Source organism: Plodia interpunctella, chromosome 3 (assembly GCF_027563975.2).
Source record: "Plodia interpunctella isolate USDA-ARS_2022_Savannah chromosome 3, ilPloInte3.2, whole genome shotgun sequence".
In the NCBI taxonomy this organism is placed as follows: domain Eukaryota; kingdom Metazoa; phylum Arthropoda; class Insecta; order Lepidoptera; family Pyralidae; genus Plodia; species Plodia interpunctella.
Window position 1 is genome coordinate 6,278,517 of NC_071296.1, and position 16,123 is coordinate 6,294,639.

Consider the following 16,123-nt stretch of genomic DNA (forward strand, 5'->3'; position numbering starts at 1 on the left):
TTTTCTTTCGTACCCAGACCAGATTACTAGATGGCCAGCAAAAAAGGTCATTTGCCTGCGCGGGGCCTATTTGTGGATGGGGCCCCTTGGCAATTTGTCAACATACGAATACGACCTTGTACTTACGCCACTAGTAAGTACCTTTTTTAATCCACAGCAGGAGCAGCACCTAATAAATAGCACTTTCGTACTTTTTCTTCATTTACGAGATGTACTTAAGTAATGTGCCTATGCTTATCTAGCCCCTTTGTGCTTAATCTACTTGCCTACTTACACTACCTAACCTACGTTTGTAAGTAGATAATAAAGAACTAAGTAGTTAATTAAGTATCTACATGTAGTTAATGTAATTAGTATTCTAATTATGTACCTACTCTATGTTTAAAATAGTTGAAAAAGGAGTATGTTAATTAAATAAAGAATTAATTGCGATTAATGTTCGGTTTCACGGGGCCAAATCAGTGCGATTGTAATGAGAGTGGAGTAGCTCGCCGCACGGCCGTGTGTCCGGACGTGTGGCTCGTCTCTGGTACATACGTTTATAAGAACTCGACTCGCCACTTAAGAGTAGTTATAGATTTAATTAGTCTGAGATTCCGTACGACTGCGTTGCTCAAGTCGCAGCAACAACCGCCGCGCCGGGGCAGCAGAGGTCACTGTCAGTTCCCGCAGGTCATTGTCGTGTGATCACAATTGCTGAGGTAGGTACCTAGGTATACCACCACTTTATTTGCATGCTAGGTTTCAGAGTTGTAAACGTAAACTTCTAGACCTACTTAGGTACTAGTCTGTCTTTTTATGATTTTAGATCAATATAAATTATAATAAACTTTTTAGAATATCACTTTCGTGCTTAATAAAAGCTTTAGGATGTTTAGCTCTGAACTAATAGGTATTTGATTTATTTTCAACAAAATTCAACAATAAGCCTACCAACCTACTGTGAAGATTGTTTACATGTTAGAACAGGCAGGACTAGTAAAAAGTTTCTAAGAAAAAACGAAGCGTTGAGTTTCACTTGACTATCTTATAAAACAGTTCTGGCAGATTACAAAATTGAATTTGTAATGATTTAGGTACCTATCTAGGTACCTAGGTACCGACAGCCTGTTACTGAGTTGATCACCGAATCCTTAGTAGAACTTACTAAAAAGTTGCTTAATTTAATTAAACAAACCCGAAACTGATCTTTTAGAGTGAACATTCAAGTAGGTAAGTAGGTAGGTGTTGTTTGTTGCATTAGCAATTAAGTTAACAATGACATTATTTATTTAAAATTCTGAATAAACATGTACAACATAAAACTCCACGGGATCTACATTATCTACCTACCTACTTACTGACAATTTTATTATTACTGACAGGGGACTTTTATAACTGGGTCCGCGAATTGCATAGTAGAATGTACACTTTGATTTTAATTTAATATAATGCCTAATTTTTCGTTTATTTTTCAGGATTTACTATCTCACGAACCCGGAAGATGAAGCTGCTACTACTGATCATAACAGTATATTCTGTATCGTTTATCATAGCACAGGTTAAATCTTGAAAACTTGTACTTACACTCTTAAGTTTTTGATTGCTCTAAACATTCTGGCAATAAATAAAAGAAAAATCACAGAATTCATAATAGCAATATATGTAATATTTCTATTATGAATTTTGTTATTTTTCTTTACTTGAATCAGTTCTGTGGCATGATTCCTTGTAAAATGCTTAATTGCACAATCGAGATAGTATCCTGGCAGGCAGGACTCAACATAAAAGTAAAGAATTATATTGTCTAGGTATATTGTCTTTATGCTTTCATTAAAGTATCATTTCTATAATCGAAGATTGTTGATAAACCTGAGACATGACATGAACATGACTGATTTTTCAACACGCTTGTAAAGGTAAACAAGTAGTCGTCGATTTATCAATAAAATCGAATGGATTTTTCTCATCGTGTGGGAATTTTAATTACCTGCTTTTGAACTTACATTTACATCCCTCTCTGAAAAAAATATCACGTTGCTTGTTAATTCCCTTAATGTCTTCGTCTTAAAACTTTGACCTAATTGCGCACACTTTCAATGACGAATTTGATTAGATTATATATTATTTGGTCAGTCACTAAAACTACTAAATACCACCCGCGATGGGCGTAACCTTTGGTGCGTGGAAATGGCCAATTAATTTTGGTGTTTGTTTTATCATGATTAGGTACAGCAGCCATCCCGCGCCATTAGGATAGTCGGCGACGAATTCGTACTGGACGACAAGCCACTGCAGATAGTGTCAGGCTCCTTGCATTACTTCAGGGTTCCGGCCGAGTACTGGTCGGATCGGCTGCGCAAGCTTAGGGCAGCTGGACTCAACGCTGTCTCCACGTAATAAAATATTCATTCAATTAAAAAGAATTAAAAAACTTCAAACTTGCGCGTATGCGATCGAAGTTCTGCTTTAGCGGCCACTCTTTGAAAATTTTCCGCTCGGCACAAACTTTTTCTGATTTTTTGTGCAAGGCTTTAATCGGATTTGAGAAAATCTGTGTCACTATGATAGCAAGCATTTTTTATTTTCTCCAATTACTTCAACTAGAGTGCCGATTTCCTCGTGTTTCCCGCTAGGCCACAAGCCTGCTTCGTAGTACCTATATGTATAGAAAAATTTAGTCACTTATTTTCAACTTGGAATTTCAAATACATTTGATGATATAGTTATGTGGAATGGAGTTTCCACGAGCCCGAAGAGCGGATGTATAACTTCGAGGGAGACCGCGACCTCGTGAGGTTCATCCAGCTCGCCGCTGCTGAGGATCTCCATGTGCTGCTCAGGCCTGGACCATATATTTGCGCTGAACGGGACCTCGTGAGTTAACTTTAGATGTTATTTAAGTATTTTTGGGGCTTCGTGCTTTTGTATGTCTATTCGTCTTACAACCAACCCTTTATGTCGGAAACGTTTAGAGGTATCAAATTTAAATTTAATAAAATTAATCCTTGGGTCTACTGTAGAGTAGATCCGAGGATTTCATATAATATAAATTTCAATATTACTAGGTATGCTTATTACTTACATTCCCGACAATTGTTTAACAAACAGCTCAGAATAATCGGAAAGCTCGAGAAAACTATACTTGAGCAGAAATTTTAATATAGATTTTTATAACTATTAAGTATCTACTTACCAATATTTTATTTATTTCAGGGTGGCTTACCGTACTGGCTTCTTGGAAAATACCACAATATCAGTTTAAGATCGACAGATAAAGGTATCAGTTATGTAGTTAACAATCATCAACATCAGTCATAAAACTCATACCTATAATAACATAAAACGTTGTCTGTTCTTTAGGGTTTTCAATTTTAATTTCTTAGTTTATTTTTCAAAATACTTTATAGGTTATACCTTAATTGTTATAATTTTCTGTATTTGTATGCACATATAAATGGAAAACAATATAGTGCCTATTTTCATCGCATGCTTATACTTAAGCCTTACTTTGATTGTAACATGTTTGTGTGTGAAAATAAAAATAAGTTATTGTCCCTATGCTGGGAGTATGGACGATGACCCAGAAGAGATTGGCGGGTTTTAATGACTAAGTACCTACAATACACCGACGGCATAGAGGAGTAAATAGCGAAAGTAACTACTGTTAAATGTACTTATCTTGCAGAATTTGACTCTACAATGCAAATAAATTATAGTTAAGTATGGTCCTACTTATTTCAGATTTCATCGAAGAAACTAAAATATGGATGAATAAACTTTTTACGCTGTTAACTCCACTGCTGTATTCAAATGGTGGTCCCATAATCTTAGTTCAGGTAAAAAATAACTATACTTATGTACCTAATTACCTATTACGTACTACCTATATACGTACCTATTTCAGGTAAGAATGAAAGGGAAGACATTATAGCATATTTTCAACAAACTACTATATTAAGATTATGAAATTTTTACTTTTTCTTCAGATAGAAAATGAATACGGTAGTTATAGCAGTGATGTTAAATACAAGGATCAACTGTTCAATATATTCAAAGAGCATGTGGCGGAGGCCGCACTGCTGTATACTACCGACGGTGGTTATGCTGTGCGCGGTGGAGCCATCAAGAATACACTTACTACAATCGATTTCGGACCAGTCAAGGGTGTGTTTATTATCCTACGTTTAGTTAAGATCAGTAGTTAAATATACCTATATTTTTATTATTACGCTCACACGAAAAATACAGTTAAGGGCATATCTGCCCTTAGCTGTACACATGTAGACATCGAAATACTAATTTTAATTTAATAAAGTAGCAGGCTTAATCATTTTCAAGTCCACTCCATTATCATAATTATTATATTATAAAAGAACAAGCGTTTTTTAGTAATCAACGTCCAACCTAAATCTTAGAAGCTATAAACGCGAAATTTGGGCAGTAGCTTTGTTGGGGGTAAAGTTGTATGAAAAATAACGAAAATCTTTACTGATCTACTTACTTGAAAATTGGCATATACGAGTATGCTATGTAACAAAAATAATGAAACCCGTGTTTCAGGATTTCTTAAAATTTGACTTTTAGTGTAGTTTAATGAGAGTGAAAAGAAATAATGAATAATCCTTCAAAATTTCGTCAACCAAAGATATGAGTAGACACAGCTCAGCGGTAAACCATTGAATCCAAGTTGTGAATTTTTAATTAAATCTGATTATCTATATATGGTGATTTCTGAGAAACAATTACACAACAAAAGCCGGGACGGGCTGCTAATTGAAAATAAAGGGTGCCACAGTAGTTTCAGTCCACATAATGACCACGATGAAGCAATACTACCAACACGAGCAAACAAAGAGTAACTTAGTCTTGAGACTTTAGGACATTCGCTCTGTTCAAATTATTCCAATTCTTCTCTATTATAAGCCTAACGAAAAATTTAAAATATTTATTTTTATAATAACGTATTTTCTTAGTAACAATCGATATTAATGTAATTAAGTTGATACTGAGGCTATTCTTTATGATATGATTTTAGATGCTTTGGATGTCAGAGCGGCATTTGCTCCACTGCGGCAAGTGATGCCTACAGGGCCGCTGATGAATTCAGAGTTCTACTCCGGCTGGCTCACGCATTGGGGTGAATCCTTCCAAACGGGATCAACCGAGGACATAATCAGCACTTTGCGGAGTTTACTGGAGAAGAAAGTAAACATTAATTTCTATATGTTCTTTGGAGGAAGTAACTTTGAATTTTCCGCTGGTGAGTTTTAAGAAATTAAGTAAGTACATAGTTATCTTTACTGCACTACTAAGGACACTGAAGGTAAAAACGGAACCCTTACCTATGGGATGGAACCTTCTGTCTGTCCGACTGTCAAGACCCTTTTTCCCAACTCTTGAAGGTATAAAAGGTAACAAAAGATATGACAACGGCTTTGTGTTCACAAGCTCATAAAAAAATTAATCAATACATTTTTACATTAACAGGTGCCAACTATTTTGGAGTTTACAAACCTGATATAACGTCTTACGATTATGATGCACCGATTTCTGAAGCTGGTGATTTGACACAGAAGTATTATGCTATACGAGATTTATTGTATGAGGTATGTACCTTAAGTATAAGTGTTTTGCACAGTATATAATGTGTACATTAGTCCACTCCACTATGAGTTCTTCAATTAATTTCTTTGATAAAAAGCCAGCTGTGAATTTTGTTGCGCTTTGCTTTTTCTTCACTAGAGCTTTGTAAGTCACCTGACTTACAAAGCAAGAAAAAGCAGTTAAAAATTTTATTTTTTAATTTTGATTATATGCATAAATATATATCTAAATATAGTTGTAACGTATATAGTTATAATATAATAATTATATAAATATATAATATAATGAAAGTTTGGATGTGAAGATGTTTATCACTCAATAACGCGGAATTTACTCAGTCCCGAGAAATTGATCTGACCCGGGATCGAACACAAAACCTACAGTATAATAGCAGTCCGGCCGGAGTATGACCATTAGGCCACAGAGGTCGTATATAATGATATAATTTAATTTTTACGTTCTCTTCAAGTTAATTAAATATTTTTGTTTAGACTATACTAAAACACATTCAAATGAATTATGTAGATAGGCAGTAGCTTTTATACTTAGTCCACTAAATAGAACCCCCTGAGAGACATAGAGAGCCGAAGCATACATCATACAATCACATACATCAAAAAATTTACATAGTTACACAATACCAATCTAATGCACTGTCTACTTCTATGTTTTAGTTCAACATTCTGCCTCCAGAATCTTTGCAAGTTCCAGATAACTGGCTTAAGGGCGCCTACGGTCCGTGGTCAGTGAAGAAAGAATACGGATTGCTCACCGCTAGAGGGCGCTCGACCTTAGGCAAGCCATACAATAATGTGTCTGGTGGTAACTTGCCAACTTTTGAATCTCTGAGACAGCGCAGTGGTTTCGTACTATACGAAACTACTTTGAATGAAGATGGTCAAGGCTTACTCAAAATTAATTACCCACGAGATCGAGTATATGTATTTGTTAATAATGTATGTACCTATATACTTTCAATTTTACCATGTTTTATTAATAATTTGACTCGATCTAGCCTGACAGGCAGCAACGATGAGATCTAGACTGTAACAACACGTAAGATCACAAAATTCAAGCCCTCTGGATAGATAGATCATGGTTGCTTCATTGTATCCTGCGTACTTATACAGGTTCAGTGCTGTTTAACATATAAAAACTATTTGTAGTTCCTGAGCTCTATTTATCCCTGAAGAACTTACTCGTAGTATGATACAATATGAAACCCATGGCAGATGAGATAGTTGTGACCAAAGTTATACTTTTCTAATTCTGGTGTTTGGAGGACTTCCGGCAAGAAATAGTTTGACAGGCTTAAAATATTACCTATACGTTAAAAACATTGTTTTCCAAAACTTTACTGGTTATGTTTAAGTATATTTTTATAGTAGTACTATAAAAATATACTTAAACTACTATATTTACTACTATATTTTTATACAAGTACAAAAGGATACCAAAGGATCGACGTGCGTCCATAATGGAACCCATTGCATGAATTTTTTTGTAATATTATTTTTTCAATTACTTTGCTATGCTATACTACTATTTTTCTTTATTTTAAGGATTTCGTTGGTATAATAAGTAGAATGCACAATATACTTTCGTTGCCGATCAGAAGTGAAGCAAACGCCACACTATCGTTGCTTGTTGAAAACCAAGGGCGTATTAATTACGGAAAACATAAGGACATCCATGATTACAAGGTAAATATTATAATATACTTAGGTATCACCTGTACCTAGACATTGTTACTTCATTAGTTCTAGTAGTATTTCAGTTGCTGATAAACGCGCTGAAAAGACAGACAAAAATTTTAAAAGTCCATTTTTTTCTTTCATCGATACCTAAATCGGAAAAGTCATATAGGAGAGGCTAATGCCTAAATTATTTATTGCAAATATATTGTATTCAATAGGTATACAATACTGTACGGGCAAATATTTTCTCAGGGAATACTCCGTCCTGTGTTATACAATAATATAACTTTGGATCAAGAATGGAAAATAACAGGATTTCCGTTAGAAGTCCTCCCTACATCGGTTGCTACTGAGAGCGACCAGAAAGAAGCTACTTGGGGGCCGCTGCTATTCGAAGGCACTTTTACTATACCAAGTGGATTGAACCCATTGGACACATATTTAGATACTACTGGATGGGGAAAAGTAAGTATGGCATGCAAAAAAAAATTTTGAGTGCCCTCGTTGAAAGCCGATTCTATGTGCACCATTACGGTCATGCTTATCGTAGTAATGCGTGGTTGGTCCCATGGAACTGTCGGCGAGATTTAAGCTGATCTTCAGTAACACGACTGCGAAAATGTAAATTTTCAAAAGTTTGGGCGTGTAAAACTTATAATTCACCTAGGTGAATTTTCACCCAGAACAATTTTAATTAATTTAGCTGACACTTGCTCCTTTTTTGTACTACTGACCAAGCAAACTGACTTGCGACCCATCAGATAGGAAGTGGTTACCGCAGTACATGCTAGCGAAAACGACGAAGCTCATTCCAAGACCTCAGGGTACGTGGAATTTCCTTTTAAAGCGCACTATACGACGCTTTATTATTTATGCAAATCTTTCCCCAGGGATATATTTGGGTGAACGGGCACAACCTTGGCAGGTACTGGCCAGACGTGGGCCCGCAGATAACGCTGTACCTGCCTGGTGTGTGGCTCCTGCCTGCGCCTGCCATCAACCGGATTCAGATCCTGGAGCTGGAGTCTGCCTCACCTTCGCGAGAGATCATATCTATCGGCTACCCAATATTAAACAGACCGACGAGGTCGCACACTGCGTCAGTGCGTTTTTATAACTAATTATGAAGTATGACTATAAATTTAGCATGATTACCTACTCTTTAGGTATGGCGAAAACAATTTATATAATTTACTTATGCAAATTACATATTCTGCACAGTGTTAACATAGAAATCGTTTTTATTTTCTTTTTCTACGTGAGAACATATTTTATAAATAATTCTCAGATATTTTTCGCTTCAGAGACACAGGTCAGGTCAATTTAAGTACAATGAATACCTATGGGTAACTATTTTATTTTCATAACACTGTAAATTTATTGTAAAAGTATTGAAGTCAATATAAGATGGTTACTTTTTGTTACGTTTTTATTTGTAACGAGTAGTTGCTAGTGGCTTCGCCCTATATCTATTCCAAATTTTATCAAAATCGATTTAGCTCTGATAGCGTGACAGGCTTTCGCGTTTATAATATTAGTATGGATGTAAATGCAGACTACCTCGTTTAAGTGAAAACAACAAAAAGTTTTAATATGTTATTCTATCGTACATATGAAAATCGTAATCGTCGACGTATTCTGGGTGATTTGATTATGATGTACATATCTGGGTAAATTATATAACATAACCGAGCTGTAGGAAATCTATTGTTCTACGACTTTTGTCTAAACGTAATAAATACAAAAATGTTCCTTTTTTGAGTTTTAATATCGTTTCTATAAAAGTTATGTTCGATTCCGCTACATAACGCTACTGCGCTGTCTCGTGTTGCTTGGCTATTTATTACATAGTGTTAAGATGTGTAGAATCGCAAATTAGTTTTTTTTTATATGTAATATAAACTATGAATCACGAAAAGTCGTAGAATAAAAGTTGCTTGTTTTGATGTACCCAAGTAGTCTTAAAGAAGTTTTGCGTTTGATACCAGTAACCCTGTATATGTCCTAAGAGTCAAATGTCGATCGAGGTATATCACTTAGAATCTGAGAAAATTAACAATAATATTATAAATAGTATTCTAATGTTCGTAGATATAGGCGCCCAATTTGTTTTGGCCAATCAATTAAGTAGTTATAAGTTAATTAGACGAAGATTTTTTACTTTTCTATGAGGCTTTTTATATTCTCTAGAGCTTAAAATCTAATTTTTGGTGGTTTACATACCAACATACCTAATGTCAAACTTTACGAGAAGTGAAAATACATTCTGTTTAACCATTTCTGTTTTTGTTGAAGCCTTTTAATTTGGAAAAGTATGTAGCTATTCTTATAATATGTACCTATTCTTCAAAATTGTACATTTAAAACCGTTTCGGATCTCAGAGATTCAACGAAAATACTTTTAATTATAATTACTTTTAATTATAATGAAAAACAAAAACTGTGAGACTCACTCTCATTAGCGTTTTAAATTTCTACTTATAGGTATTTTACACACTTCCCACTAATGTTATGGTACATTTATAAAAAAAGATGTGAAAAGAAATGTGTTTTTACAATTCTATTAACTTAAAAGAACTCGTAAAAGAAATTAAGTGAAAACAGTAGCATAATGATAATAATATGCGAGATATTATTTTGTACTAGAGATGTACTATTTACTTTGAGCCCTTCTTTCATTTGTCCAGAGCCTTGTAGATTCGCCGATGATTCTTGTTTCCGCGCTGAAGGTAATTCCCTCTCCAAGGTTTTGTTCCCTATTGCCACTGCCTTGATCATACTTTCCTCTTCTACAGGTTTTAAAAGTTCAACTTTATGTGTATTTTTTTCTGGTGCATCAATGCTTTCTACAGTATTGTTTTCTACATGAAAAAATTAACAAAAGTTGTTAATTATTGGTTTGTTAGGAATTTGTTACAATGACTAAAGTAAGTAGGTAGGTATTTATGGTTATGCCATTTTTGAAGAAGCTCTTGTTTGGAGCAACAAACAAACAAACAAATTTAATGCGATGTTGTATGAGGATATCCATTTAAATGGCGTAGAAGTGAATCTGTCTTACAAATCATTGCATTGCAATCCACTGTTAGGTATAGTAAGGCCTCAGCTACATTGCTTGTGCGCCTTAGATACAATAAAGTGCATGCGCACACGTTTACGTACCTAACGTACATTTTTGTCGGCGTGTCCTGCACGCAGGCTGTTTTTATATACTTAGGTACTCAGTTGTTATGCATATCAGTTGGTCCACGAGGAAAACGAGATAATAACTCACCTGCAAAATAGTCGCTCAACATTTTGACAGCAAATAAAGCAATGTGCAATCTGTGCAAGTTTATTAATATTTAGTTTCAAGTTTATTTATATTAGAACAAAACATATAGCTCTGGTCATAAAACATCAGCTTTCTTTATTAACTGTTAAAAATACACATAAATAGCAACAATAAGTGGTTAAGGCCAAAGTATTATTAATAAACAAATATTTTTATGGCACATCAGATAAATCAAGTCATAAATTCTAAAAACCATAGTTTAACAGCAGTTTTCCTTTAGGTCTTCCGATAATTTGTTCGTCAGCATAAACGAGTTGGCCTCTGACATAAGTGGCCATCACTTTACCGGTCAATACCCTGTTCATATAAGGGCTTATCTAAAACAAATTAAACATCATTATGATCTCAGCCTGACGAAATCCACTGGTTCATCTACTGCAGTTCAATTAAGTAGGTTGAAACCTAATGAAACTACGTATGTATGTTAGTAATGGTCCCTAGATACTCGTCAAGGGGAGTCGTACTGATGTTATGGGGGTTGTTTCCAGGATTAGAGAAGCTACAACAGATTTCGACTAACAATTACCTATATAAGTAGTGTAGGTACCTCCATTCAGTGGGATCATATGACATAATAATGAATAATAATGCCGTGTAAGGATTTCTAATTTTTATAGTGCCAGAATTGGATCCTGTTTGTATTGGTTCATAGTAGAAGAATTTTAAACCAGAAGGGATCTAAGGTAACTACAAGTAGTTGGACACGGCACGCGCCGCGAATTTGATTTTATGTCCTTTCTTGAGTATATCATACAAAAAGTCATTTCGGCGCTCTCGCTGAAGAGAGCCGGTCGCGAAGGAGGAAAGAATCCTCCTGAAGAAGGAACAAATAAACTCACTTTCCCATTTGACCCACCAAGCTGACCAAATTTGGTCTTAAACTGCAAAAATAAAGTCGGAACCATTCCACAGCACGGAAGAACTCAAGATTTTTGGTCACCCATCCAATGATCAACCATTGCGATTTGCGAAGTCACTATTACAGGCCTGGCGCGCGAACCACTACGCCATCGGGCTCTTACCCATAAAAATACTCGTCATTAAGCAAGTAATAAAAGTTAGAATTTCTCATTATAACTTAGTCAAGGATGACCTTATTTTTATTATTTTCCTTATCTACTTATAATATCTCTAGGATAGACTAACCTTCCAATTTTTTATTAGCATTAAATCGTTTTACCTTGTTTTTGTATCGTATTTTCTGTGGCGTGATAATGAATGAGGCATTGGGGTCGAAGAAAACGAGATCAGCATCGAGTCCGAGTCGGATGGATCCCTTCCTCTCCTGCAGCCCACACAGTCGCGCCGGCCCCGCCGATAAATAGTGGCTGACTGTACTCAAACTGAAACCACGCGCCTTTGCTTGTGTCCAAAATAGTGGAAGATCTACAATTTTAAAGGAAATATAAAAATAACTAAAGGTTTCTTGAACAAAGGATGGTAGACCTGGTGACATGTACCTAAGACAGGTTATTATTTCAGACACCAGGCCATCACAACTACTTACTTTTTGTGATAAAAACCTGAATCAATTTTAAGATTTTAATTATAATACATTTTTTATTTTATCCATTATTACACGCTCTTGCCCAACCCCAAAAAATCATGATTAAAAAAAAAAAAGACTGTTAGGTAGGTCGATATAAATGAAGAACTCACCGAACTGAACAGAAGAAATGCCTCCCCAAGCCGTCATAAAATTTTCACCTTTCAATCCTTCGATACTAGGGGAATGGTCTGAAGTGACTAGATCCAATCTTTCATCTCTGATATACTCCCAAAGTTTTTCCTGGAAGTTATTATTAGTCTAGTTCAATTATATCTTGCTGTTGATGGGCTCTAACGCTTTATTTTTTATACGCAACGCGCCTTTATTATAAAAATGAGCAAGTGAAATGTCATTAAGTAACTTCACCCTAAAGAAAGGTAACCTTTTCTGAAGGATCGTCACATTTTACCTTATTGGTAAGGTTTCTAATAGGTGGTGAGCATTTGAACTCAGAGTGTCCGGGCGGGACCTCCTCAGCGCTAAGAGTCAGGTAGTGGTGACAGGTCTCTGCAGTGATGCCGCCGCGCCAGCCCCGGTGGCCGGCCGCCAGGCGCTCCGCCCGGGCCTTCTCCAACACTGGCACTACGCCTTCAGCAGACACGTGGACTATGTGAACGTGGACACTGCCAAATATATACTTCTTTTAGCAAAATAAATCTTCATTGAATCAAAAGTCGAAGCTCTGAGAAAAAAATGAAAATCAAAAAGAGTATTCATGGATAAGTTGAATAAAAGGCAAATATCGTGTCATCGTAAAGGGGGATAAAATCGATGGCAGATAATAGATGGAATAGAGGCTGGTATCAGATTTTATTCAAGTCGCCTAAAGGCATCTGACATCTGACATCTGACTTTTACGACTACTTACCTCCATCTAGTGGCAGGTAGTCGCATACACACTAGGCCTAACTAAACTGTTAACCAGTGTGTAAGTTTCCTCACAATGTTTTCCTTCACCGTAAGCTAGTGGTGGTCGAAAACTACTATATAGGTTTATGAGTCAGATTGATATACAAACTCATATTGGCACGAGTAGGATAACGAACCTCCGACAAGAAAGACGTTCTTTAAACGCTTGATGATGATCAAAATAAATACTATTATTTTAAAACTTCCAAAAATGATATTTAAATATCGCTTCAGACTTATGACCATAAAGCGATACAAATTGCAACTCAATTAAATTATTATAACGAATATAGTTAGACCAAATAGCGTACTACGTATAAAAACAACTGATCTGTGGATAAGTGCTTATTAACATTCAAGATCTTACTCGGTATTGGTTAGTGTCGATGCAATCGACGATACAGCTTCAAGTTCCATCTCATCTGGCCGTGACTGTAAATATGTATGATACAGAACTGGATCTGCAACAAGGAATAAATGGGATATACCTGAACAAACCTAGTCAATCGTACTAACTCAAAATCTCACCTGGACAACTGCTATTCTTGCTATTGTTACATTTTGTGCTTATTCCTACATCTGTCTCTGCATGGAACTAGACAAATAAGGACATTATTAATTAAATAAGATATAAAAGTTCTAGTAAATTAATTACTTCTTGTACATCGTTAATATAAATAAACTTACCGCCAAAACTGTCCCTGTACCGTTGAGCACCGCAAATACTTTTTTGAGTTGATCATTATTAATATTAGGAAATTCTGGTACTCCACTGTCAATTAAAAAAGCTTTGAATCCTACCACACCCGCTTTGATCATATCGCGCAACTCTATCTGAAATGATATAGTAATATGAAGCAAGATTTGTTAAGATATGTACCTAACAGAAAGTCATGAAAGAGAGAGAGAATTACTATTTAGCACAGGAATTTATTGCGATCAATTTCTGCTATTTTTCATTCACATTCGCAAAGGCCGATGTCAGTGCAAAAAATAAATTATCCATCATCTACCAAGGCTATATGTCGCACATAAATACACCTGCACCAAAAACTACCATAGAGGGGAATCATCCTCTTTTTCACCTTACTCACCTCGTTACCTGGGATGACACCACCCCAGAAACCAACATCCACAAAAACTTCTTCTTTAGCTACAGAAGCCTTTGTTTTTAAATTATTCAAAGTAGTAGTCGGTGGAATAGAATTTCTGAAAAAAAAATAGTGTGCTAATAAATTTTCCTTAGCCGTAATCAAGATCACAAGAGCATAGTAACTTAATTGCGATTGAGAGTCCGCTTATAATAAGGAGTCCCTAATAATCCTCTACGAAGAAAAAAGGCCCTATTAAGGACAACGAGTGAATTGAAGAGCATTTATTTTACTTATATTGACAAAATTATTAAATATTGACTTGTACTATACATACAAAGGCATATCAATGATGGTGGTGACGCCGCCCGCCGCCGCGGCCTGCGTGGCTGTCACGTAGCCCTCCCACGACGTGCGCCCAGGTTCATTCACGTGTACATGAGAATCCACCACACCCGCCATCAAAGCTAGCTTACCTCCATCTACAATCTGAAATGTATCATCATCTGAATAAGCTTGAAGTCCACTGCTGGAAGCTAGGCCTCACCCATTAGCTGCCTGTGGCCTGCAGCAGCATGATCTATTGATCTAGACTAGATTGATAGCAATTAAGAATATTGGATCCAGCTTATTGTATGTTAGATACATAACGAAGTACTGAGTGAAGGCTCTAGGCATCGTAGACAAATGTATTATCGAGCCCTAGATCTCAAGTCGTCCTTGTCTAGAACAATTGTCTGTATTTAATACCTGTATTTATTGCTTATTAATGGGGAGCTTGTTAAGGAGATGACTCTTCTCCATTACCCATTAGTTAAGTAGTATTAGTTAATAAGTAGATTATGAAAATACTTAGTTTACTATTTTTTTTTATTATTTCCTATCACTTTAAATCTAATCAGGAAAACTCTTCGTTCACGACTTTTTCGAGGTAAGAAGTACCTATTAAACGTTACGTATAATTAAGTAATTGCGATAAAAAAGGTAATTGATAAAAATTCACAAGATTTGTAAAATGAATTTCAAATGGGTTTCTTTGGCCCTTATTTATATAATCTAAATGCATTTAATATTTTTTCAGTATTTTTAATAACTGATGTAGGTACGCCTCTGATACGTTATGGTTTTGATTAGGTATATTTACATACTTATAGATAATAGGGTTGTATGTATATAAGTATATTGACCACTGATAGTTTTTTCGTAGTGATTTTTAGTCATAATTGTTAGTTTTTATTTAATTTTAATTATTAGTTTCTTAAATATGTTTATATTTGATAGAAATAATAATATTTTCAATGTAATTTTGTTTTAGTGAATTTTTAATTTATACTTTCACGAAATAATCCTGAAAAACTTCAGGCATAATAACTCTATGGTGTACTCTATACTTAACTATCCAGACATCCAGTTATATTTTTTTTATTAAAATCCCCCAAGAAGTGATTATTTACATCCTATCGAAACGGATAAGCCGTTCAAATAATATTACAAAACGAAGTAGTTACATTTAGTACAAGGAAACTACCTGGTAATTCATAGGATCACTCGAGAGAATAATATTAACGGACTGGCGAGTAAGTATTGCTTCAATTTTTCCATTTTCATCAACCAGTATGCCACCATCAAATTCTTGAATCTCTGTTACCACTCTCTTGCTTAAAAATAATTGTTTTTCTGGCAATCTCGTTACATTTATTATTTCGCTTAAAGTCCCCGCTGAAATATTATTTTGATAAATACCTCGGATTTAAATAATTAAATTTAATTAAAAAAGCAGAATTACAAATTTGCTTTGAACACTTACAAAATGTTAATATTATGGAAAGTATTTGTAATTTGATCATGATTAAACGTTAGTTACGAGACGCGCGCCATGGAAAACTGAAATAAGCCGTGAAAATTTTCTTCTTACTGAAGCTACGAGTACATGAATGCTCTTGATCTGACTACGTAA

General features: G+C 35.3%; 2 protein-coding genes across 4 annotated transcripts; one reads left to right on the plus strand and one right to left on the minus strand.

The window, feature by feature from the left end:
- On the plus strand, nucleotides 1-9,562 carry Ect3 (Ectoderm-expressed 3). Of its 2 annotated transcripts, none has more exons than XM_053767564.2 (13): nucleotides 1-133; nucleotides 1,458-1,540; nucleotides 2,209-2,375; nucleotides 2,706-2,856; nucleotides 3,196-3,259; nucleotides 3,724-3,818; nucleotides 3,969-4,146; nucleotides 5,018-5,242; nucleotides 5,470-5,588; nucleotides 6,261-6,542; nucleotides 7,149-7,289; nucleotides 7,536-7,748; nucleotides 8,174-9,562. In XM_053767564.2, the coding sequence occupies exons 1-13, from the start codon at nucleotides 31-33 to the stop codon at nucleotides 8,402-8,404; spliced, it is 2,052 nt and encodes a 683-aa protein (XP_053623539.1). In that variant the 5' UTR covers nucleotides 1-30; the 3' UTR covers nucleotides 8,405-9,562. The 2 variants fall into 2 exon arrangements, with proteins under 2 accessions (XP_053623539.1, XP_053623544.1); XM_053767569.2 differs by lacking the exon at nucleotides 1-133 and adding an exon at nucleotides 215-701.
- Nucleotides 9,563-9,702: 140 nt separating this feature from the next.
- On the minus strand, nucleotides 9,703-16,090 carry LOC128682743 (allantoinase-like). 2 transcript variants are annotated; one of them, XM_053767573.1, is made up of 12 exons: nucleotides 15,974-16,090; nucleotides 15,695-15,885; nucleotides 14,504-14,655; nucleotides 14,170-14,284; nucleotides 13,763-13,909; nucleotides 13,604-13,670; nucleotides 13,443-13,536; nucleotides 12,576-12,789; nucleotides 12,277-12,406; nucleotides 11,798-12,003; nucleotides 10,811-10,934; nucleotides 9,703-10,144 (listed from the first exon to the last, which is right to left on the minus strand). In XM_053767573.1, the coding sequence occupies exons 1-12, from the start codon at nucleotides 16,011-16,013 to the stop codon at nucleotides 9,852-9,854; spliced, it is 1,773 nt and encodes a 590-aa protein (XP_053623548.1). In that variant the 5' UTR covers nucleotides 16,014-16,090; the 3' UTR covers nucleotides 9,703-9,851. The 2 variants fall into 2 exon arrangements, with proteins under 2 accessions (XP_053623548.1, XP_053623551.1); XM_053767576.2 differs by lacking the exon at nucleotides 9,703-10,144 and adding an exon at nucleotides 10,289-10,557.
- Nucleotides 16,091-16,123: the final 33 nt, after the last annotated feature.

Bases quoted from the DNA above. Each gene is read 5' to 3' on its own strand.
- LOC128682743 (XM_053767573.1), bottom strand. From the start codon at position 16,013: ATGATCAAATTACAAATACTTTCCATAATATTAACATTTT. The intron at 13,671-13,762 runs GTAAGTTTATTT...TTATTTGTCTAG, and splicing joins GTACAGGGACAGTTTTGGCG to TTCCATGCAGAGACAGATGT. The intron at 12,407-12,575 runs GTAAAATGTGAC...AATAACTTCCAG, and splicing joins TTAGAAACCTTACCAATAAG to GAAAAACTTTGGGAGTATAT.
- Ect3 (XM_053767564.2), top strand. From the start codon at position 31: ATGGCCAGCAAAAAAGGTCATTTGCCTGCGCGGGGCCTATTTGTGGAT. The intron at 3,260-3,723 runs GTATCAGTTATG...TACTTATTTCAG, and splicing joins TTTAAGATCGACAGATAAAG to ATTTCATCGAAGAAACTAAA. The intron at 5,589-6,260 runs GTATGTACCTTA...TCTATGTTTTAG, and splicing joins TACGAGATTTATTGTATGAG to TTCAACATTCTGCCTCCAGA.